The sequence below is a fragment of the Ooceraea biroi genome, chromosome 6 (genome assembly GCF_003672135.1).
Source record: "Ooceraea biroi isolate clonal line C1 chromosome 6, Obir_v5.4, whole genome shotgun sequence".
NCBI lineage: Eukaryota > Metazoa > Arthropoda > Insecta > Hymenoptera > Formicidae > Ooceraea > Ooceraea biroi.
The window spans coordinates 12,422,792-12,447,148 of NC_039511.1; the positions used below are offsets into that span (position 1 = coordinate 12,422,792).

Sequence of the window (24,357 nt, forward strand, 5' to 3'; positions counted from 1 at the left end):
CGGTCTTGTAATTTCGATTCCTCTTTGTTATGTATGATTTATGAGTGAAATCAGCTGATCCCCGAGGTTCTTTAATTGGTTGAGATGCATCACGTGACCTACGAGAGAGTTCGTTTGAAGTCGTTTGAAATTTATGCCGCCATGTTTGGCCATGTTGCATTATGAGGAATAATAATGGCGAGAAAGCCGAGAAATGCTGCTCTTCTGTCAAGATAATTCGCGATAATGGCTACGGCTGACGTATCAAACTGCGATGAGGAACACAAACCTGAGAAGACTGTCTACAAACGCAGGTCATCGATTTTTCACACACAGAGTATAACGTGCGATGAAGCTTCCGCAGGTTCGTACATTTCATAGAGTGACATGTGATCTGGCAGTTTCTGGTTTTGAGTCAATTTAAAAATATTAAAAAATTGCTACTAAATGGTAAATTCCTTTTTTTTTCTCATTAAATATTAAACTCTATACTGATCAATAATTATTCAGGTATATATTTGCCTTTCAGGAGCTGGTGAAATTATAAATGGTAAAAGGAAGTTTACACCGGAGGAGAATAAAGGTGACTTGAATGTTCAGAATGACGTCGACACTTTTAATCTGAAAGAATACACGAAGAAACTTAAGGATGAACGAACAAATTGGCAAGAAGAATACAGGAGACGCAAGATTGAACGGAGAGACTTGGCCAAAGAGAAAGCGAGCATGGAGGAAGAAGGACAGACTCTTGATATAAATATATTGTCGGAATCTGAAAGGACTTTTCTCTTGAAGCGTCCTAATTACGAATACTTTTGCAAGAATAATCAGAAATTATTAGACGTCGCACTGAAGATCTCAATGCTCAACCAGCTTGTGCGTAAATTAAATCAAAGATTTATGGAAAAAATGGAGGACAACATATCCCAGAGCACCAGAAGCATCATAGAGATGTCGGAACGATGAGGCAGGTGTATTTTAAGTATTATTGGTTTATTCTTGCAATACTACCGTACTTCTCACACACACACACACACACACACACACACACACACACACACATAATAGGAGAACTTCGTAGTAAAAATATAAATAACATTTAAATTATAATTAAATACGACGACACTACACACGATTGATTGTACAATACATATTGCGTGTGATGATTGGATTCATGGTGCACGTCCATGATTCACAGAGACGAGGTGCATAATAAATATGAAATAATTTACCGATATATCATACAATTAAACTTTACATTCACAGAATACGGGGGACTACGTCCACGTCTAGTTTCCTTCGATTCTGGATTATCAACGAGCTCCATAAATGCCGACTCGATCGTACATCGAGGGCATTTCTGGAGCTCGGTGATCCTTGATCGCGTCTTGCCCCGCAGGGTGTAACCGCTCAATGCTTTAGGTAGTCGAGAATCGCGCAGAATAGCCAGTAGAGTTGTCATCTGTGTAGATGAAAACTCTTCCTCCTTGCCGCCTTCCTCTCTTTCTGCGCGAGGTACTCCTTCCTGGAGTGGCTGCTGTGCAGCTCCAAAATGTGATTGATCTTCCGCACGATCTCCTCGGCCGTTACGGAATCCGCCTCGAAGTCGTGATTTTTAAACGAGGCCGACTGATGAAGCGAGTGACTCTGGCCTGCAACCGCGAAATAGCGTTAATCGATCATTCGAAATTTAATGTAAACTTTCATGAAATGTTTCTCGTCAAAACAAATTAGCGGATACCGACTCAGAAAACTGTCCGGAACGCTGGACTGAGGGGTATAAACCAGTGTGAACATCGTTTTCGATCCTTTGGTCTCGGTCACTTCGCACCAGGCGATGTTGTCGATGTGATAGCTGACCGCGCGCTGCCTGTTCCAGAATCTCGCCGCTCCTTTGCCCGTTATCACTGGATCTATCTCGATCTTCTCTCCCGAAATTCCCAGGTGTATCTCAGTTTTCGCTCGCATCTTGTTAATTATGTGCACCCTACGATTCATGGAAACGTGAACATAATCACTTGCGACTTGGACGTGTGTCGCTTCAAGATAATCATCGATCTTACAATCGTTCACTCGTTTTATTCTTTCGACAGTCAATTCAATATTCAATAACATAATCTATTCATTGTCTTTCGATACTTTTATTTCAATTATTTACCTTCGTCTACAATTAGGTCCTAATCATCAAAGAATCGTTCAATTTGCCTATCGATATTTGGCTAGCAAGGAGGTACCTATACGATTGATACAGTGGTGCTTCCATCGCAGTGGTGTGACCCTCCATCTTGGCCAAATCGTTCGCGACTTCCTCCTGCTCCTTGTCTTTACCCTCCAGGTCCTCTTCGTCCTTCCTCTCGATGCAGCTGATCGTGTTGTGTCGCGCCCGGTCGCTCGGCTTCATCTCGATCAGACCCAGCGTAGTGAACTCGAATTTGGAGATGGTCTCCCGCGGGTCTAGGCAGGGGAACGCCCAATCCACCTCGCCGTCGTCCTCGGTGATGTACAGGCCGTAGCGCGAGATGTCCTCCCTGAAAGTAACCGGCCGGCCGAGACGTTCGTGAATAAGGCGCGCGCGCGTCGGTGGCACGCGAGGTAACTTGCTACAAACTTCAAATTATGATCGGGATGTTCACTTGCATATTTGTAGCAAATCAATCCGACAAAGTCCAACACCCGCGCGGACGCCGTCACCATCACTTGCAGTGGATATATTCTCTCTTCCCTCGGCAGCATGCACATGAATATCCTATATTTCCTCACGGGCACGCCCACCAGCGCCTGCGAGAACATTTCAAGTGCGCTAATGCAGATCCACGTTTTGCAAAGATGAAAATTAGGGAGTCTTTGAAAACTTTCAGTAATTTCTATTTATTACGAAGCGTTTGATAATAAATCCAATTATTTAAACATTCCGCTCTGAAAACAAATAATGTAAAAGTTAATGCTACATACGTTGCCATCGAACTTGGCGTATTCCTTGAACGAATTATGCGGTAAATTCGGACATTTCTCAAGCTGCTCTGACAGGAGAGATTGTCCTCTTTTCAGCGGCATCTTCCTACGGAAGTCCTTTCTCTGAAACAATTCCGTTGGGTCTTTACATGCGATAACATTAGGATTGTGCTCCCACTTGACGTGTTTGACTTTGGCAGCCTTCTTCCTCTCTATATCCATCTTCTCTAGCCTCTGTGCAGTGTTGGATCTCTGTCTGTGGCTGAATTCCATATCTAGCACATATTATGAGCACATATTATTTATGAAATTCGACAAAAAATAATCCCTTAGATTACTGTTCGTTTTAAATTATAATTTACAATGTAAGTTGCATAAATGTGCTGCTTTTGTTCAAGCAAAATTATTTCACTTTATATAATTCTAAACTGAATTATATTTCTGAGTCTTATGATATTTTTGTACAAAACACTAGAAAATGAAACTTCATGTCATAATATTGTACCCATTTGTATATCGTAGGATTCCGCTAGCGCATCCAGATCCTCATCGTCATCGCTCTCTTCCATGCCAGGATAACATTGCAGTATTCCGTTCGCCTTCAATTGCTTGGGAATATCTTCTCCGAGCATCACCATTTCGCACATACCTTTCAAGTGAGAATAAAAATACATGCAAGACAGCGATTTTTATGCAAATTAATTTTTAATCATTTTTACTTGAATTATTTTATTGTTTGTTTAATAGGACATTTATTGACGTTCATAATAAGTGTGCTTGACGTTACATGGGAATTATCATCAGATTTATCAAGGCAACTTATAGCTGAAGTGACATTTCACGATTAATCTCCTGACATTCCTAACCTAGATTCAGAAGCACACCTGTGTCGTCCGTGGAAAGGAAACTGTCCCTAATGTGCGATAGGAGCCAGTGTTGATTGTCGTAGAGAGCCATTTCTTTCGCCCTTTTTTTCCTGACTAGATACCACTCGGTGTACTGAAGAAGCCCGAAAGTCAAAATAAAAACCGCGCTCTCGGCGACGCTCGTCAATCGGTCCTTTTACTACGAATCGAAGATCGATTTCCGCGGCTACGTTCACATCTTCACATCGCCTGAATCGGCGAAGGTTTGCCGTAATTGCCGACAGGTGGCGCCAGCATATATTTTTCCGCTCGAATTGAAGGACCGGAGTAAGTTATATTTATTTATTCTGCCGTTATATATTTATTATACCGTGGTTTAGTTTGCGCAGAAATATTTTGATATAAAGATAAATCGTTTTTTTTTTAATGTACATTCAATTTTAATCCCACGGTACAACACGTTACATTAATATGTAAAATATGAAATCTGTAGGTTATTTATTATTTCTTATTTATTTTTTCTTATATTACAATAATACGCATGCGATCACATTGTTAATCATTATATATCGCGCATATCAGCTTGCACAAATCGTACCTCGATCGAAAATGCAATACCTTTGTTATTTGTTTTTGTAAAAGAATGGTATATTTTATAACAAACATTCGCCTGTAGAAAGATGGATTTCGGAATTTATGCATTTATCGATATTCCAAATCCCATTTCTTCAAAGATCAATATCTACAATCTACAATCTTAAGTATATTTTTCAGCCGAGATGGAACATATTAAATACTGTTGCGATATGTAATAATAGCACGTTCGAAAACTCGCGATAGACGAGCAAACGTGGAAACAGCTGCTTACAGGCTCCGTTCGATCATTCAATCTAGATATTCGTATGCATTTCGTATATACGTAACTTTTCCCAAATACGCATGATATCGTGTATATTTATTATCTCCGTATGCGTAATTGTAATTGCCTTAAAACACGCTTGTTATCAATTATCATGATTTCTTCAGTGCACTTCGCACAATCATGTGGCCGCTTTGTGTTTTAAAGACCGTTTCCGGTCCGAATGATCCTTTGCGGGGCAGTGGCGGCGGCGTTGGCGGCCGGGGGGTGGTTTTCCAGAATCGCACCCCAAAACGCCGCAGCCACCCCGCCGCGTGCCCCCTCCTCGGCGTCGGTGTTCTTCTTAAAATTGTGCACCGAATAGCGGTTGTACTGGCCCCAGATGCTGTTCATTAGTTTGCTGTTGTACTTTAACGGCGTCAGCTCCCAGCCTGTGCATATTTTTAGTATTTATTTAAAATTCTTTATTAAGTTAATCTTTATATTGCTATTATTCTTGTCGTCTATTGTTCTAGTGTATTTGTTGTAATTGTTACTTCGAAGATTGTGTTGCTTGACACGCCGTATCCTTTGAATGAATATTGAATCCGTGTAAATGCATTGACCAAAATTTACCTTCTAGAAGAGGCCTTGAATTGAACGCACTCTCCTTGCCAGTTTTATCTGTTTCCTCTCTCATCGAAATAGCACGTTTCTCGTTGCTGCGAACTTTACACGCCGCGAAAGCACCCTGCGGAATAGCCGCCATTTTTTCACAGTCTACAACAAACATTGCAAAAACTATTACAAATGCAAGATTACTGTTTAAATATCCCATTATACAAATAAACGGGTGATATAATATTTTACAATTTGTGTTGTATAATATCAATCAAATATTTATATATATAATATATTTACATATATATTTATACACAATAGATAATTATGAACAATTAAAAGTTTAACATAAACCTAGGATTATAAGAAATTAATTAATTTAATAATATATTGTTAGAAACAACATGTATTTCAAACGTGTCAAGAATGCAGACAATCTTGAAGCGCATGTGAGTTACAATGTGCGTTACGATCTCCTATAGTTATTTATATTTCACTGCCATTAATAGCTTTGATCTTCGTTCACAGTGATAACCACGCAGACGGAGAGCACGTTTATTTCGCCGCTACTCTACTACTGCTGAAGCATGTTTGCGTCTCGCATCCAAGATTAAATGAGTCAGGTTTGTAATCGACGGAAAATATTTTCATTTTTATTTTATTTATTTCGTTTCCAGTTTCTCGTTCTTCAAACCACTTTAGCCTTCTGAACATCTATTTTATAATCTTAAAATGCAAGAAAATGCAGCCAAAACGCCAACACTTAAAAATGCACTCGAAATCCGCGCGCGAGGCGCTGCTCCTCTTTTTCTCGGACGTTTTTTTTCTTTCTCTACGCTTTCCCACCGAAATTTCCCAGACTGACCGATGCAATTTTCGAAGAGCAACTCCGCTATCTGCCTTTTGGTGAATCGCCTATGTTCCGCCACGCTCGCAGTACTTCTTCCCGTTCTATCGCGCCTCGCTCTTCGAATCTCGTTTCTACGGATCGCTTCAAGCCTCATGCAGCCGCTAGCAACAATGATATTCGTAAGATTCATCAACCAAGGCAGGTTGTCTCTGTCGTCAAGTGAAATCGACTTCCGCTTCGACGTCGTCGTCGTCGTCGTCGTCGTGGTGCGTATTCCGCTTCAGCTTCGAAATAATGGAGCCAGAGTGATACTGATCCCCCGGCGTGGCGGCGCGCCTCCTTTTATAAGCTTGGACGAGGAAAAGCGAGGGAAGCATCAAAACAAAGATGGATAGAGAGAGGGAGAGAGGCATCTTTTTATCCGGCATACGACATAATAAGAGCGGCATATCGACGGCCTTCGAGATTCTCGGTCTGACGTCGCCCGACTACCGCGATGTCTTATCACCTCTTTGGATGATAGAACACATCCGAGACAGTTATCTTCATTTGCGTAGCTTCGCGTATCGATCCGGCCAACTCGGATCGATGGGACAAAAGTTCATAACGCAAATGGCTACGTGATATCTGGAAAGAAAAAAGAAGACGTTTCAAAGACGTCCGATCTCTCCGATAGCAACTTGAAATCCGAATCGTGCGCAGGCACATATTATAGATCTCCCGGATGGAAAATGAAAAAAAATAGTGTGCCCCGCGAGATAAGAGCGTCGTCGTGGCACAAAGAGATAAAAATAAGAAAAATAATAAGGCAATAATAAAAATAAAATAAGTTGTATCTCGATTTCGTAGATATTACGTTACGTATAAATGTCACGTCATTATTACACAGCTGAATGTTAATTGAAAGCCAGATTCATTCAGATATCGTAACGTGGTTTGACGTTAACGTGAATGGTTTAACGTTATCTTAAATACAAAATTAAATTATGTTTTTTATTAAACAAACCGATTCAACACGATTGAGTTTATCGTTTAGCAAGATGCAATACCGAGAGTCTTAGAGTCATCTTCAGACTTTCATCAGTCTGGGACCACAAGCGGAGATTTCTCGCGCGGGGGAGATGGTAGGGCGTTATCAGGTTATCACAATAAACAAATTTATCGAAATGAGACCGTCCTGAAAATAGGAGACGTCTTTGCACTTCCACCAGCGAAATCTTATGACGTGGGCGTTCCCCACGTTCTCTTGCTCGATAAATATTTCTCGACTGTTCCTTGCTAGCTTGTAAGCTAGTAAACTGCGACCAATTTCATCAGTTCGCAATTCGACGTGTCCTTCCAATTAATTTACATATTTAAGAGAAAGTCAATAATCAGAAGATTCAACGAAGCTTTGATCGAAATTTGACACGACGTGACTTGTGCACGCTCTCATACGTGTATTTTTTCCCTAGGGGTTATCTCACGAGACTCTGATATTGTTATTCTGAACAAAGTGATCGAGCGCAATATAATTTTATTTGCTTAAATCATATTACATAAGATTGTATTATGAGATTATTAAAATTTGTTGTTTTCAATTGTAGATGTTGCTGTTAACTGTCGATTTCGCTGTTACCTTTCGAAATAGGTTTCAGAAATTTTGACTAGTAATACCAAGTAATTAAAATTAAAATCTTATGCAAATTTCGAAGTTGTGGAAATTTAGATTATTAATAATGCATAGATTAAATTTTTTATTTATTATTTTTATTATTAAGTATATTAGTATTAAAATCATATTACATAGACATAGTAATTAAAACCAATCATAAAAAGTTTCACGTGTACAAAAATAATGAAATGTAATAATTGTTTGATAATTTTCTTATAACGAGTACAAAGTACAAACTAAAATCGTACGCAACTCGATGTAATTAATTATCCTCGTAATCATGCGACCAATTTGGCTTCCTCTTTTCCACGAAACTTCGTATTCCTTCCTGCGCGTCTTTCATTTTCAGATTGTTCACCATTCTCTCAGTGCCCAGAAGATACGCCGTCTCTATATCAAGATCCATTTGCTTATATAGGAACGTTTTACCAATGTGAACGACTGAGCGGCTTTTCATGTTAATGGCATCTGTAATTCGGCGGATCTCTTCGTCTAGAATTAAAATTAAGCGTAAGAGATTCACTCCAGAGCAGAGAAAATTTATTAGGCAAGTGTATTAGTGTGTGAGAGCTCTTTATTATTTTATTAGATATATCTATATTTGATATTGATTTTTTATGCGCGATTATATGAGCCGATTCAATTTGTTTCCAACAATATTTTCTATTTTTTTAAATAGCATTTTAACGAGTTATTGTTGATGACTTACCAAGTTTATCATCTGCTACGACTTTGCTGACGAGACCACATTCGTAAGCTTCTTCGCCAGAGATAGGAAATCCTGTAAACAGCATGTACATCGCGTTCTTCCTCGGTACGTTGCGCACCAACGGTATACCCGGTGTCGAACAAAATATTCCCACATTCGCCCTAAACAGTACCGGATATTATACTTTATATTCTACTATCCGTAAAGTAAATAATATTGGGTTGTAACATATAAATAAGTTCGGTTATATATATTCTCAATATTTTTTTTACTTATTAAAAAGACAGTAAACAGTAGCAGTGGTGGGTTTAAACTGACTGCGAGTGACTCCTTGTTAATCACAGTTATGCAATGCAATTTGCAATGCGTCATAACTATAAATTCTTAGAATTAGAACATGTTTATACTTACAACCGAACTTATGTATGTTACAACCCAACAGATAACTTATATACAGTTGTGGTAGTCTTCCACTACAAAAATACAAAAATTAATATTTATCTATATAAAAACAACTTATTTATTCAATCAAGAATTTTCTTCATTTTTATCATTTCTCGCTATAATTGACATTAAAATATCATTTTTCGTTCTAAAAATAAGATAATAATAATTAGTAATAAAACATTATTAATACCCAGGTGTGGAGAACGAACTCCTTTCTGTGCAGACCGCGATGTCACACGCTGCGACTAATTGACAACCCGCTGCGGCTGCCAAACCGTCCACCGCCGCGATCACCGGCACGGGGCTCTGACTGATGGCTCGCATTAGGTCCGAGCATGTCTCAAACACGTCCTTATGCGATTTATCGCTTGTAGCTGTCTAGATGATGCAAGAGAGCCGATCATTTTCAAAAAGCATTAAAAAAACGGGAGCTACAAGTCTACAGCTTGAAACTGGCTGATGTCTACGAACCAGTTCTTTGAGATTATGCCCGGCGGAAAACACCTTGCCCGGCTCGGATGTCAACACGATGGACCGAAGATTCTTGTTACTCTCGTCTCTCTTAATCTCTCCTACTAAGCACTTTAACATCTCCAACGATAGCGAGTTGCGCGTTGAAGGATCGCTTAATCGGATGGTTCTGACCTGACACGAGGTAAAGTTTATAACGTTATTTAAAAAATTGTAAATTGCTGAAAATTATATCTGTGATATTAATTGGATTGTTATTATAGATCGTAATTATAAACGTAGATAGAGTTAGGCATGTGAATTAGCACGGTTAGCAAGTTTTATATTAATTGTGTTAAAATTGGAAGTTAAGAAAAACAATATAGATAATAATTATAACTATCGCTTATAATTATAAAAATTTTTGAGATAGCAAGTTAGTAAAAATTGAATTTATAAATAAAACTCTACTACACAAAATTCTACTATACAAAAAAAATAAATACAATAGCAAATGACAAGAGAAAATAGCATTTTTGTAATTAAAGTAATATGTCTTTCTCACCCCATTTCTTTCCGTGATCTCCACATATTTTTTTTGGGTGGATAATGCCCTTGCAATACATTTTCCCGCCTGTAGCATTGACATAAAATATTAAATTCACTAATTTCTTTAAAATCTTAATTATAAATGAAGATTTATTCAAAACATTAATTTACGGCAAAGCGGCGCTTCTAGCACGCCATTCGAAATATTCCCGCGAATAATGCTCATTCATGTCGCTATCGCTCGAGCCAATCAGCGTCGAGCGACACGAAGAAATACATTCTTGCATACACAGTGTCAGGAATGCATAATGAAGCAAATATTACATAATTATACACAACATATACTACATAAACAACAAGTAAAATATAAAGTACCTGAAAGGCGGCGGGTCCGTTTTTCGCAAACTTCGACACTATCATTTCACTGTAACAGTAATCTTTTGTTCTAATTAAAAGATTTGAATTAATCAGGTATGCGGTGTACCATACACTTTCAACTTGATACTGATTCACAGTAACCTGTCTTTGAAGTACGATAAACAGCTAGAGGTTGGCAAAGGTTGCTGTTACGCCATTATAGTAGATATGATAACGGTGACGTTTACACCCGCGAAATTTTAAATGATAAAATATCCGATTAAACAAAGATTATTAGTCTATCAACGGCTGCTAAATAAAAATGAGAAAATGTTTTTGAAATAGCAAAATTAAAATTGATAAGAACAGCACTCCTTTGTAGCATCACAAAATAAAATGATTATAATAAATTTAATAGATGTATATATATATGAAGACATATTAATATGTATTTCATATATTCAGATGTTTTAGTATATATTGTATATATATTGTACGTATTGTGCTTTTAAGAATCATTAAGAGTTATCAATCGTATTTGTTCTATAATTCCTTTTAGTTTTACACTTTTATAATAAAGAACGCGAGGTACAAGCGGGCGTTTGACGCATGCGTGATCGATCAGCTGATGCGTAGAACGTGTCCGGATTGCAAGCAACTTCAGGCGTCTGACATGTGAATGGACTTTTCGTACGTTATTCTTACGTAATGTTATGTACACTCTTTAATTAGCATTATTTAGATTATTACAATACTCATGACTGGTAAAAGAACATAATAAACACAAAATAAAATAGCATAAATAAATAATATAATCTTGCAGCAAAACTTACGGAACGAAACTAAGCAAGAGGAGCAAAATGAGGATAACGATAAAATAAATTTATTTAAATTATTTAAAATAAAATGAGTTATGAATTATAAAAGAATATAATTTTAGAGAATCAAGAAAGAGAAAGAAAACTTGATCTCTTTGAATTTATGAAAGAATATGATTTCGATTTCAATTTATTAAGTTTGAATTTGAATTGAAACTGAATTTGATCACAGAATACAAAAGTATGGAAAAGATTTTTGAGAGGAGAGTTGACAAAAGGGCCGCATTGCAATTCTTCCGCTAGTTGAAACGCGTACCTCAAGATTGCGGGAGGAGGGTTCGGTGTCACGGTTCACGTTCCCATAACGACCAATGTTTTCCCCTAACAACCAACATGGCTGAAGCTGAGGGTAAGTCCGAGTGGCATTGCCGCACGTATATTTACACCGAGCGAAAAACAACGCGCCGAGAGATCCGGGCCCGGTCTCGTTTCTTACGCGACTTTTTCCATCGTCGCCGTCACCGTCGTTCGTTTCCGGTTCTCCGGCGCGCACCTTTCGCGGCTCCCGCCTATTCTAATTATAGGGTAAACAGCGCGGCCGCGACCATCGACGTGCAGTCACGAGAAATATTGCAGGAAACTCTCTCGGCAAAGAAGCCGTCGGCCTCATTCGGTTTTGTAACGCGGAGCTACTTTGGGATGGTTTTTGAGAGTGCACGTGTAACGGCGTCGAAGAGGATGCGCGCGTGGTAGATAATACTGTAACGTTGTATTCTTGTATTTTATAGCCTCTTTAATGACATTACGTCAAATATTTCTACTTTTTTTCTGTGTTTAAATGTGTTTTCATAATAGCGCAAAAAGCAATTAAGAAAGAATTTCCGCTCGATAAATATTATTTTGCTATAGTAAAAGAAATTTGCTTGAGAGTTTCTGGTTTCTACTGTGTGTTGGGAAAACAATGTCATTGTAGTGTACACATAGACATGAGAAAAGGAAATAAAAAGTAAAATTAAATCTTGCGAGATAAAACTTCGCGTTTAGGATTATTACATTAAAATACGATTCAGTTTACTTACTTCAAAATAGTCACGTATGTTACTTTGCGTTATAATATTAAAAGCTGTTTAAAAAAGACATAGGAAATTCATATTTTTATATAATAATGAAATTTAATATAGTAACAGGTATTAATGAAACAAGATCTTGAAAGGAAGAAGCACAACTTTTTGCTTTAAAGTACAAAAAACAGTTTGATTCCTGTATTGTGGAGTTATAAAATTGTTAAATTACAGTTAACGCTTTAACAGTTACTAAATTTTTTTTATTAGAGTACAGATCTCTCTTTCTTCCTCCTTCTGTCTTTCTCTCTTTCGGGTAATATTTTTACGCCAGAAGACTACTCTGCACTGTTTACCCTGTCGCACGACGAGCTGCACTAAAGAAAGAAAGCGAGAAAAGAAGAATTCACTTTCGTGAGACAACGATGGGGTCCGAAAATAAACCCCTGTCGCGAGACATTCGCGGTTACAACAGTTGTAAGAGCGCTGTGTTCTTACAAGACGTGATCTGCGGTACGGCCTTCCCTCAGTCAGTCAGTGTTTTGATGCGATCGTGGTAAGATGCCGTGCTGCTTCCCGAAGAAGCTCACGAATGGCGGTCCGTTCTGCGACGAGGCGCCTTTTCACAACGTAGCTCGACTTCACGATATCTTCGATGACGAGGGTCCGTATCGTGGAATTCTAGTTCACAACGAGAGAATTGAACGGCCACCACCCTTCGAGATTCCTGAATTTCGTAGAGGTGAGCACGCGAATTCGTCTCGTCGTAATCGTGCATAGTTTCATATTTTTAATATTTGTTTTTAATTATTGAATGAACCGTATGAATTATCATACTTTTGCCTTGTAATTATATAATTTTTCATTTTTTCGGTGAATTCACGAAATTAATAATTTTTTAAAGCCTGTTTGATCCCATCGTTGTCACAAAGTGAATCTCGTAAAAGCAATCTTATATCAGATATCAGTAATTGTTAAATAGTTTGAATTTTAGGAACAATCGATATTTCTTGCAAAACTTAATTCATAATATTAGGAATTTATATAACTATATTGTAAATATTATATATCCGGTCACACACATTTATGTGTTCAAAACTAGGCCACGTACTTCGAGTGCCATAAGTGTTTACTTACGTTCAAGGAGATGATGATAAGTAATACTTAAATTCGCCTTTCAAAGCAAAATAAACCAAGTATATTTTATTGAATTGCTATCACGCCGTAATCAGTCATAATGTTAGAGAAAAATCTTTCTCTAAAACGTTTTAAAATTTATTATAACAGTAATACGACTTTCTTGAAAACTGCCTTATGCAGTTTTATTTTTTTCTCAAAGTGGATTACGTGCCAATTGTTATACAATATTTCACATCAACGAAACAACATTGAGTTTATCGGAAACATCGTTTCTTTTTCTCTCTTTTTTTTATAGAACACTTAATCGGTTCTGGAAGATTTATTTTTCACTCTACGCTAGAATGCTTAGTTTTTCTCTCTCGCTTCTCGCATACGCAACTAAAAGTGGGTATAAGAATCGTAATAATGCGCCTCCGCTGTTGCATCAATTTGCATCAGCTCAGCAATCGCACCAAGATCCCGGCGACCTTAGACGATGCGACGCGAAGAACAGTTAATAGCTCTTACGTGGAAAAAACTTTGCCGGTTCTATCTAACTTGCGCGACTCGCTCGGAGGCGAAACGTAAGCATAACGTCGTTTGTGGGCGTCGTTGAGCGGTTTCAAACGGAATGAGATCATTTAACAACGCTGTTTGTTGTGACGCCTACACCGAAAACAGTCGCCGGAGATTTTTCTTAACCGTTAGTGCATCTCTCCAGCATCCAGGAAAATAGGGAATTGAACAAGACGATAGAAAATGGGAGTCAGTAAACAAGATACAAAAAAATGAGTACTGAATTAGCTAGCAAAGACTTAATCTGAATGTAAGGCATGTATGGATTTTAATGGAGAATACATGTTACAAGTAATAATATAAATAATAATATATATTTTTAAATAATACGAAACTTGCATCGCAGATGGAGACAAGCACAGTGACCTACATTCTCGTTGCGCATTTAGTGCTAAACGCGGCCAGCGGCTCTCCTCGCATTGGCATACAAAGTGACAATAAAATTCTTTACCTTTTAAACGCTAAAAAAGGCAGGAATTCAAGTCACTGGGCGTGATCGTGGAAATAAATGAAAAATAAAAGAAACGGTTCGGCTGCTCCGAAAATGAAAGGGACGAGACGTATCGTTCTCACTCTCTCTCTCTCTCTCTCTCCTGTCAGAAGAGGAACGTGGGGACGGAAGGAAAAGGAACGGATCCTCTCGTGATGCTGCGCATATATCTGTGACGGATAGAGATACGAGTCGCGCTCGATGATCGCGAGGCACCTCGCGAGACGCCTAAAAAAGGAAGCTTGCTTCTCCGTAGGCGAGAGAGCGAGGCTCGCGGGGGCGACCATCGGCGTCTTCGACGTCCTCGTCAGCATCGTCGCGCGAGTCGACGCCGCAGGTGTCCGCGCGTTATACGCACCTGTAGATCGATCATTTAATTGCCTCCTAGAATTAAGAGAGCGAAGATCTTCCAACGAGGGAAACGCGGTCGCGATCGCAACTTTTCTTGCAACGCGGAGCAGCAAGATTTGATCAGACAAGATTTCGAAGATTTGGTGATAAAGAGTGCAAAAGTGCAAATAGTTACCAGTGATTTATTTATTTAAATCGTTTATTTCAAATGTGTTAAAGTGTTACTGGCAGATTGACGTTTTATTGAAAGAGAATGTAAAATAGACGATTCCGTCCGCGCACATTTTATTTTGTAAGCACTGATCAAACAAGTTTTTTTGTGGTATGAAGATATTAAAACTTGATAAATGGAAAGATAAACAGGATTTCAAGTATAGGATGTCAAGTACCATGAAGAGGAGTTGCTTTCTGTGATTTTATATCTGGGAGTGTTTCAACATGTTGGAGAAATAAACCCGTTCTCTTCTTCAATTTAACAACGTGATATCAGAAATCTTGCAAGAACTTATCAATTAATCTCGTCAAGATTTACGTAGGAAAGAGCTGGAATTATGCCACCTTTAAAATGTATGGCTCATTACACGCGTGTTATCTCGTAACGCGTAGCACGTAATAACTGGGGCACATACGAGGTGATCTCGCAAGAGGAGAACACTGTCTCTATCATGGTATCGCACTGTACTATCGTTGTGCAATTGCCGCAGCGATCGAAGAAAGTACAATTTGCAATTTAGATTCTCAACACTTCCAATCGCGGCGCGTTGCATCGCCGCGCAGGAATATCCAAAGTCTTGCATTTGTATGCGAGAGAACGCGAAGAGAAACAATTAACGAAGCATTTAGAAAAAGATAGAGAAACATCTTATTAGAATATTTAGCTCAGTATTTAGTTAATATATATCAGTTACATAAAATATACACAATTATAAGTTCCACACAGTATATATCTTGATTGTAGGAATTAAAATAATAGGATTGAACATATCTATTATATTAAAATGCTATATTAAGTCTGATCAAAACTCTTGTAGCGAAGCAATGACGAACACGTGTTTCGCATTCACACGATCTCTCACGTGTCAAACGGCCGCGCGCGGGCGTGTTCATGACGTATACCCGTCGTATTTGGCGATCTCTCGGCGTGTGGTCGGCGAAAATATCGATTATCCGCGGATTCGTGGCCTTTGTGAGAATGAATAACGATTAGCACGGGGTGAGTCAGATTGTACCTCCATATAACGTCGGGGACAGTTCTCGTGGAATCGCATCTACGCGTAAATTAAACGAGACGTGTCATTCGGTCTGCCTTATGACGCGGCATTGGGACGTTTAAAAGGAATTTTAATATTTATCTATTTCTGATGAAGAAGCAATAGTTTAAAAACGCAACGAGGAGAATAGCGGCGGAAGACCGAAATTTGAGGGCCTTGGCCCATCTTAAGCAAGATATAATAACTGTTATTTCCTGGCATCACGAATTTAAATCGTGGACCGATTTCCCGGGGCCTATTAATCACTGGACGGTGTAAATGGACACAGATGAGCCGCCGATCTTGCTGCCGTGCGCGGTCTGCGGGCGGACTTTTAGTCCGGACTCGCTGGAGAGGCACATAGAGATATGCTCCAAGAATCGCTCCAAGAAACGCAGACCCTTCGATTCGGCCAAACAGAGACTCCAGGGCACCGAGCTAGCCGAATTTCTACCTAAGCAAGAAACTCGGCGACACCAAGACATAAAAAACTTCGATAGAATCTCCTGGAAGAAGAAACACGATGATCTACTACGAACCATCCGCGAAGCGCGCGGTGAAATCGTAAGTTTTTGCTTTCATGTTGTAAATTTTTTATTTTTTATTATATTAAACATGTCCAATAAGTAAATTAAACAGTTTACTATAAATTAAATTAAATTAAATTAATTATTGCATCATCATTTAATATTACATATTATTATTGAATCACAAATAGACCTTTTTTCAAATTATTTTTATACGAAAGAAGAAGCTAATCCAAATAATTCTTTATATAAAATATTTCTTTTATTTTGCAATTAATTTCTAGATTTTAAAATTTTTATTTTTTCAGATTAACTCACCCAAACAAAGTGATTCGCTGATCTTGTCAGGTGCACCGACTCGCGCCAATGAAAAGGGTACATGTCCTACGTGTAATCGGCACTTCGGCCTCAAAGCCTATGACCGCCATGTGGCCTGGTGCAAAGATAGGATCACCCGGGTCTCGGTAAACCCGGCGACTAATCTGGCAAAGGAACGACTAGAAGCCCGCATAAGATACAGGGCACCGACTTTAAAGAACCGACGAGCTGCCACCCGAGAGAAGTACAGTCCAGGATCGATGGCCAAAACTTCGTTGTCGGCACCAGCGCTCGTTAAACCAAAAGAGAATACTTCAATGACCAATTGTAATCGGGGAAGTCCGATTAAACAGAAACCAGCTGTCGTGTAAGTTGATTCCTCCAATTTTTCTGAAAAGTCTTGCACAAAAATAAGATGTAATAATAACTGTGTTATAATAGTAATGATATATAAAATATAAATATGTACATAATAAAAATAATAAAATTTCGGCAGCTTATTAGGAAATTTAATAAGGGGTGTAAAAATTATACACTAGATTAAAACAAATTATATTTTTGCATTATTTTCTCAAAAATTCTTAAAGCATTTTAAAATATTCTTTGTTTGAATTAAAACTTTGTTCTCGGTGTCTTTCTTTAACATGACAACTTTTAACATTTCTCTAATACGATTTTGAATTATACTAAATAAATATATAAATATAATTTTATATTTCTAATATAAATTTACAAAGTATCTGTGATTTATTGATATTATAATATTTGGTTATATACACAACATTCGTATTTTTACATTTTTACAGAAGACGTCCAGGACAACAGAAGGAATCTTCACCTGGACCTATGAAGTCACGCATCATTGATCGTACAAACAGGTAAGATTCTGATCAACGTTACACTTTCCAAAAGAGAAACGGTTACTTTGGATCTGATAACATAAGATAAACGTAGAATCTAGGGTAGATCTAGCGTCATCCATAAGGAGAAGGGAAAAGGATGAAGCTCTCTTAAAACTTTCATGCATAAAATAAATCAATTATAAAAATAATTGGAACAATTGTGATAAAATATAAAATGCATACAGATATTAAAATTTAATGTTTTACGCGATTATATGCGTGTAAAATATTTTCAGCAAAAGTATATGTACGTGTTTCAAAAATATTTTCTATTTTTCAAAACTGTACAGTTTTCTTCATTCAAGCCTGACGACCTTCTCCTGATGACTATCAGGCGCACGTCCTTGATCCTGCTTCCTTCTCCTCAGGCCAACGGAAGATCATGATTGCCCGTCGTTACCAACATCCTGCCGGCTCTCCTATCTCGCGATATCCTCCCGTCGTCCTCTTGATTTTCCCGTGCCTCCTATAAAGCTCAAGAACAACGATTCAGTTTCTTCGAATGAGATCACGTTGCCTATTGCTTCGTCCGGGAAACAGTTCAATCGGGACGAAATAATCTCGCATTGCGTTCAGAACGATGAGACCAAAAATCGGGAAGCTTGTTTCGTCAGGATGCAGAAAAACCTTGTTTCCGCCAGGAGTCAGAGTCATCCAAAGCTCAATAATATTGCTGTGAACGATGAAACTCTCGGCGTGACAATACAGCCTTGCACAATATACAAAGATACACGGAATGATCAGTTGATGACATGGAAACAAATCAGTCATAAAAGAGATAGTCTTCAAGAAGACAGTCCAGTAATCAGTTGTAATCCTTCGCAGGAGTGTCACCAATTTGATCGAGTGGAAGATATCAATGTAATCGATAGCGTAACTAAAACAGAAAAGAATTTATCGATGACGAAGAATGATTTTACTCAAAATGTGACAAAGAAAAATTCGTTAATGACAAAGAAGAATTTTATTCGACTTAATCATGATATCAATAAGATTGATAAAGATGATGATGACATTAGGTGGTTGGATGATATTCAGAATCTGAATCAGACATGCTTGATAAAAGATTCGGAAGATATCGAACAGATCTTTCACAGTATGTGGAAACCGATCAGGCATAGTCCTCGCGTGGAATTTTACTTCAGGGATACAAGAGAAAACGAGATCCACGAATCTGATGAAAAGAAACTGCAAGAAGAAACTATGATCAATAACGAAGAAATTAATATCGCGAAACGTAAAGTGAAAGAGCTCAAAATTAATAATGAAAATAAGGAAAATGATGACATTAAAATACACGTAATGGAGGAATTGATGATATGTAAAGAAGTTAGAGAAGATAATAAACAAGCGAGCGATGAAGAAATCGGAATGGTAGAACTTGAAACAGAAAAGCTGAATATAAAGAGTGAAAATGAGAAAGAAGATCGTAAGGCGAGCAGTGAAGATGTTGAAATTGCGGAATACAATATAAGAGAAATAGAAATAAATAATGAGGATAAAAGAGATTCTCAGATAGTACATGATGAAGATACTGCAAAATCAGAAAAGTTAAGTACAAATAAAAAAGATAAAATAAGTCAAATAATGATGATAGATAAAGGAATTACTGGAGCTGCTGATTATATTGAAGTGAACGAAGTAAAGCAAAATTTATCTGATTCTGTTCAATATGTTGAAGTATCTAACATAATTAGTACACAAGATATATCAAAAAACTTTGAAGGAACTTATTCAAAAGAATTACCAACAGATTCTACTGCCAATAAAGATTATCTCATCTCAGATAACTTTGAAATGTTAGCTCCACAAAATTCGGCACTTGTTGCTGATAATTATTTTTTAAATGAAAATATAAATAATGTATTTTTGCAAGTTGAAGTCAACGGGCAATACCAAGAACAATTCTTGAATAATTCTAATAAATTCGAAGATATTGGAGATAACATAAAGGATGGGAAAACGAATTTCAACGAGAATTCGGATAATTATTCGGATAATAAAACAAGATTCTTCAATAGTTCGATCGCTAAAGCGGAAACGAATGAAGGTTTGTTCGCGAGCAGTGTAAACATCAATTCCGATTATGGCAACGACGATAAAGTGTGTGTCGAAGAATATAACACGCAAGGTACTGATGATTTACAGTCATCGATCATGTTGAACAATGAATCGCAGCGTTGTCGCGAGGAAGCTTCTACGAGCATAAATCTTTCGGAACGTGACCACGACAAAACAGTCAAAAAGGAGCAGCACCAAGTAAATCCCGAGGTTAAGCACAAAATTAGAAAAAGCATGAAACTTCGTGGCAGCAGCGATTCCTTGATATCCTCCGTAGAATCTGTGGGACTTGCGAACATCAAGCGACCCGAAGTAAATTCTGCTTACGAGAGAGAAACCATAGAGATAATTAGGCCGAGCAGGCGGAACAGGGTGTTACGGTATTTTCCCGATATAAGAAGCGAATTAGTGGAAACGAGAGAGAATTCGGAGAGATCATACTGGCAGAGAGCCACGAAGATTTCGCGGGATAGAGTGATCGGTCTCGATCCATATCACGAAAGATACAAGCTTACTAAGCGAAATCCCAGAGTCTGTATCCTTCCTCCAGTTCCGAATCCATCCTTGATCAATCACAGGTAGAGAGATAGATGATAAAAAATAATATTAAGTTAATTGTAGTTAATTGTGCGTTAAAGATTTTAGTATTTAATTACCGTAGGTTTATACTTAGCTTCATTCAATATATAACTTGATGTTTAATTTTGTGCTGCTGATTAATATCACTTATTTTATATTTAATTAGTAGAAATTTATATAGATGAATATATTAATTTAGTATAGGTTTGTACAAATTATTATTTAATTATTAAAAACATTATACTGATTGCACTATAAAAAGTAGAGTTTTTGTAACAGAACAGTGCAAATATTTCAGTAGGACAATAGTTAGGTAGTTAACATGTTAATAATATTGTAGGAAAATCGAATTAACGACACGTCCCGCCTGGTGCAGTTATGTACGCAGTAAGCCGGACTTTAATCTCGTCCTTAAGGCTAGAACGTAAGTTCCAACATGTGGAACCAATGGCCTACGGCAGATTTTTTATTTCGTTTTTTAGGATTCAATTTTCCTTAGGCAAAATATGTATCTTTTATACATATGCTGTTTGTATTTTAATCTCTGCATATCTGATATCTCAGTAATCTTTGAAATAAAATTTTATTAAACTTGAATTTATTTTGAGAAAAATGTATACGTAATGTTTGATTCTTGCTTCAAAAACTTTGCAAAGCTTATTTTCTTATTTTTACTTACAATTTTTATCGGAGTATTCTGATAACTTTGCTGAAGGAAATTGATTCTGAATTTTCCCAGAGAATGATATATATCCAGTAAATAGATCACCACGTGTTACAGCTTTTATACGGCGTTTGTTCAGGATATGCAAACATTTGCCTGGAAAATGAACTGGCACACTTCTGTAGTTTATCCATAGTAATAGAATACTTGGGTACAACACAAATCGTTATCATGCATGTTGCACCGCAGTCGTTTATCGCTATTGTTGTCTACTATAAAGCAGTCCTTGAAGAAATCTACTAATTAAACTGCGATTTGTAATTCCAGCGGCACATACGAGAACTACGATCCTTTTCTACTGGCCGAGCAGCAGCTGAAAGACCTGCTGTCGGACACGAGCGATCAATGCGTGACGGACTCGAGTCCCAAGTTTCAACAAACGCGCGATACCCTCTATCCTCTCTCTCATTCATCCGCCTTCGTGAAATATCCTACCTCCAACAGGAGATCCCTGATTGCGCCTCCATCTCAGTTCGATGATCTCATATCTGATTTCTCGAGCGATTCTACCGAGACCAACTCGATCACACGCGAGGTCTTCCTGAAACCTGACATCCTAGCCGACCACAAAGACGTGATAGATTCAGCGAAACCTGCCAAGGAACTGGGCAGGCGAGTTATTATTGACAAATCGAAGGCGTTGGGCGTCGATGAGCGTCGTGGCATTAATAGCACAGATAGGCCGTACAAGCTCCACGATAATGTTATGTCCAAGCCCACGAAATCACCAATCGACCAGACCAACTCGACCCGGGCCTCATCCGCGCCCAGGACCATTTCAAGCTCCAATAGGAAGACCTTGGGTGATGTCAGGAAGGTTCACGGTTCCAGGATCATCGAGGGTCAGAGATCATCGGATCAGAGGCTTAATCAGAGGAATAACTCGTCGTTGTCCGGCAGCAACCTCAGCCTCAGCTCTATCGTTTCTTCCTCGGAGCCGGACGTCAAGCGATCGAACTCTATGTTTGATGAGCTGATGGCGTCCTTCGAGGAAGACGTATTTCCTGATCTGAGATCCTACCGCAATAACGAGTCCTTTGACTTGTCCAGCCCCGGCGGTGATAGACAGCGAAACGGCAATCTGATCAGCGATGAGGAACTGTCTTCACCGGACAGCTACAAGCCACAGGATCACGGCAAGCTCAGCAACGACTCCGCTTATAGCAGGTTGGTCTTTAGAGGATTACGTATCAATGGAATCATCACGTAACAAAATTGGATAAATTTTGATCAGAACTGACGATTGAGAATTTTGATAAAAAACTAATTTCTTATTCACGTTAAATTTCGTGACTTTTAAGAAAATTAAATTTGTAAATTTTTTTATTTTATTTTTAATTTTGTGCGATTTCATTTCTTAACATTGGATTGATAAAAATGCGCTTTAGAAATTAAAATCTTAATCGTGCTTTGCAATCATGATTTTAAATGTCGTATAGCACATTTCGTAAACACCATCTATCGTCAATGTTCCTTGTGTTTTCACACACTTAAAATCTAGTTCGATTTGTGCCCTAGTTTAAATCGCAAATATTCACACCATGGACGCAGCACTACTGACATGACTGGCCGTTTCGACGAGGATGTGACAAGGAACGGGACTTCGCTGATTCAAACAACAACCAAGTGCAAAATGTCCAAGTTCTGCCATGAGTGCGGTCAGCGATTTCCGGAAACTGCCAAATTCTGTTGTGAATGCGGCATCAAGAGACTCGCACTGTGATATAACTCTGGACATCTTCACCGTTTTCGTATCAATTTGATGTGTTGAGATGTATGGATGTTATCCATAGAATTCAAGAGAGTATTCTCTAGAGAGAAAAGTATTTTTGACCTCGAAAAACACTTCTTGCAATCGAGAATACTCCGTAATTATTACCTGAAGAGAAGAGTATCCTATCTTTTGATTTTAAGACTCTCGGGAACGAGAATGAAATTTTTTGAAGACGAGAATATATTCTCGAAGATATATTCTCCGTGAAGGAAGATATTTAAGGTACGAGGATACTTTTCCGCTCTGAAAATGTTCTTTGAAAATAAGTTGACGGATTAACTGCCTTATCGCAATGGAATGCCATAATTTAGGCGACTTTTATAAATCTCAGTGTTTCGAATATTTTTTATGACTTTTGTGAGAAAATATTTTTATCATTGTAGAGCACAATCTTTTTAATCTTCTTTAGTTTGCTTTGCAGACACTGTCCATTTGCTCGCTATATTCGATTAGTCTAATAATATATTTGATAAGCATTTTTTTCCGACAGAATCACCGAATGACTCCAGAGCAGAGTCCGTCTTCTTATTTACAAATTCATGAATTTTTTATAGCTTTTTATACGAGTAAATAAAAGCATTTTGTCCTGTTAAAACTGAAGGAATTAAAAAAGATAGATTGAAATTAAAATTTCGATCAATTCGTTTCTGTTTCGTCTAGTTTGTACAGACTCTTGTCTTACGTATCGTGTAAGTTGATCGTGTAGAATAAGATTAAGAGATAACTAGTAATTAGATGAGCCGCCGGTGCAGCTTCAGCGTAAGCTCAATTAACGCGCCACTAATAAAGAGGAAGTAACCAACTGCGAAGTGCAGACTGCAATGCGTAAGAAGTAAGCCATTTTAATAAACTTTTTGGGTTGCGCATCGTCTGTGAAAAGAGATAATTAATTATAATTAAACTAGATGTATAAACCATCATGAAACGCACAATTGATTTTTGTTGCAAAGAATTGTTGCAACTATGAAGCGAATCTTTTTATTAATGAGAACAGCAATCATATTTACTGCATTATTTATTGCATACGCGTTGATAATATCAACGTACGTACTAGCGTACGTAGTACGCTAGTTGATATAGCTGAAGCTTAACATTCTGGGAAAAAATACAAGAAAATAGTGACTCTCGACAAAATTCCTGCTAAAGAAGAAATAAATTCCAAATTTGAAAAAATCTTTATTCACGATTTTTACGCATTTCGCCAAACATCCTACATATTTTTGGAGTTTTGTAAAGAATGTTCTTGACGGCCAATGTGGGAGAAGAAATAAAAGTTCGATAATTAAGAATTATTTGTAACAATTCTAAAAAAGATGATTCGTTAAGTGTCGTTGGCTCTCTGGTTCGTAGCGTATACCAAAGAGTAACATTACGATAGCATTTGACAAAATTGACACGAATAAAGTCTAACTAAAAGAATACGTCTTGTCTTAATTGTACGCAAATAAGCAGAAATCATATACGTTTCAAACTGTATTTTTGCAAGTGCAATAAACCGATGCTTGTATGAATTCAGCGAATTTGGTTCTTTGAAG

The 24,357-nt window shown here is 37.8% G+C and overlaps 6 protein-coding genes and 1 long non-coding RNA gene across 13 annotated transcripts; 4 read left to right on the forward strand and 3 right to left on the reverse strand.

Annotated features, from left to right (window-relative positions):
• The first annotated feature begins 124 nt into the window (after positions 1-124).
• LOC105285130 lies at positions 125-1,212 on the forward strand. Its single transcript, XM_026970537.1, has 2 exons — positions 125-343; positions 509-1,212. Exons 1-2 carry the CDS (start codon positions 226-228, stop codon positions 943-945), a joined length of 555 nt encoding a protein of 184 aa, XP_026826338.1. The 5' UTR covers positions 125-225; the 3' UTR covers positions 946-1,212.
• On the reverse strand, positions 961-4,030 carry LOC105285131 (target of rapamycin complex 2 subunit MAPKAP1). 2 transcript variants are annotated; one of them, XM_011349108.3, is made up of 7 exons: positions 3,798-3,888; positions 3,437-3,580; positions 2,932-3,206; positions 2,588-2,757; positions 2,214-2,507; positions 1,725-1,966; positions 961-1,631 (listed from the first exon to the last, which is right to left on the reverse strand). In XM_011349108.3, exons 1-7 carry the CDS (start codon positions 3,886-3,888, stop codon positions 1,438-1,440), a joined length of 1,410 nt encoding a protein of 469 aa, XP_011347410.1. In that variant the 3' UTR covers positions 961-1,437. The 2 variants fall into 2 exon arrangements, with proteins under 2 accessions (XP_011347410.1, XP_011347411.1); XM_011349109.3 differs by having other exon boundaries at positions 1,438-1,631; positions 3,816-4,030.
• Positions 4,003-6,128, forward strand: LOC105285133. The gene is made up of 3 exons (XR_894999.2): positions 4,003-4,124; positions 5,654-5,705; positions 5,785-6,128. It is a non-coding gene; the product is annotated as an uncharacterized LOC105285133 (long non-coding RNA).
• Positions 4,225-7,736, reverse strand: LOC105285132. The gene is made up of 3 exons (XM_011349111.3): positions 6,122-7,736; positions 5,272-5,415; positions 4,225-5,087 (listed from the first exon to the last, which is right to left on the reverse strand). The coding sequence occupies exons 1-3, from the start codon at positions 6,294-6,296 to the stop codon at positions 4,858-4,860; spliced, it is 549 nt and encodes a 182-aa protein (XP_011347413.2). The 5' UTR covers positions 6,297-7,736; the 3' UTR covers positions 4,225-4,857.
• Positions 7,737-7,852: 116 nt separating this feature from the next.
• LOC105285134 (enoyl-CoA hydratase domain-containing protein 3, mitochondrial) lies at positions 7,853-10,672 on the reverse strand. The gene is made up of 6 exons (XM_011349112.3): positions 10,291-10,672; positions 9,932-10,000; positions 9,388-9,561; positions 9,107-9,294; positions 8,470-8,630; positions 7,853-8,252 (listed from the first exon to the last, which is right to left on the reverse strand). Exons 1-6 carry the CDS (start codon positions 10,333-10,335, stop codon positions 8,023-8,025), a joined length of 867 nt encoding a protein of 288 aa, XP_011347414.1. The 5' UTR covers positions 10,336-10,672; the 3' UTR covers positions 7,853-8,022.
• Positions 10,673-10,733: 61 nt separating this feature from the next.
• Positions 10,734-24,333, forward strand: LOC105285127. Of its 6 annotated transcripts, XM_011349102.2 has the most exons (8): positions 10,734-10,962; positions 11,096-11,499; positions 16,227-16,501; positions 16,773-17,149; positions 17,589-17,660; positions 20,665-20,748; positions 21,316-22,215; positions 22,567-24,333. In XM_011349102.2, exons 2-8 carry the CDS (start codon positions 11,484-11,486, stop codon positions 22,769-22,771), a joined length of 1,929 nt encoding a protein of 642 aa, XP_011347404.2. In that variant the 5' UTR covers positions 10,734-10,962; positions 11,096-11,483; the 3' UTR covers positions 22,772-24,333. The 6 variants fall into 6 exon arrangements, with proteins under 6 accessions (XP_011347404.2, XP_011347401.2, XP_011347400.2 ...); XM_011349099.3 differs by lacking the exons at positions 10,734-10,962; positions 11,096-11,499 and adding an exon at positions 11,525-12,893 and having other exon boundaries at positions 22,600-24,333; XM_011349098.3 differs by lacking the exons at positions 10,734-10,962; positions 11,096-11,499 and adding an exon at positions 11,527-12,893.
• LOC113562152 (protein PFC0760c-like) lies at positions 17,884-20,658 on the forward strand. The gene has a single exon (XM_026970536.1). It carries the CDS (start codon positions 18,300-18,302, stop codon positions 20,325-20,327), a length of 2,028 nt encoding a protein of 675 aa, XP_026826337.1. The 5' UTR covers positions 17,884-18,299; the 3' UTR covers positions 20,328-20,658.
• Positions 24,334-24,357: the final 24 nt, after the last annotated feature.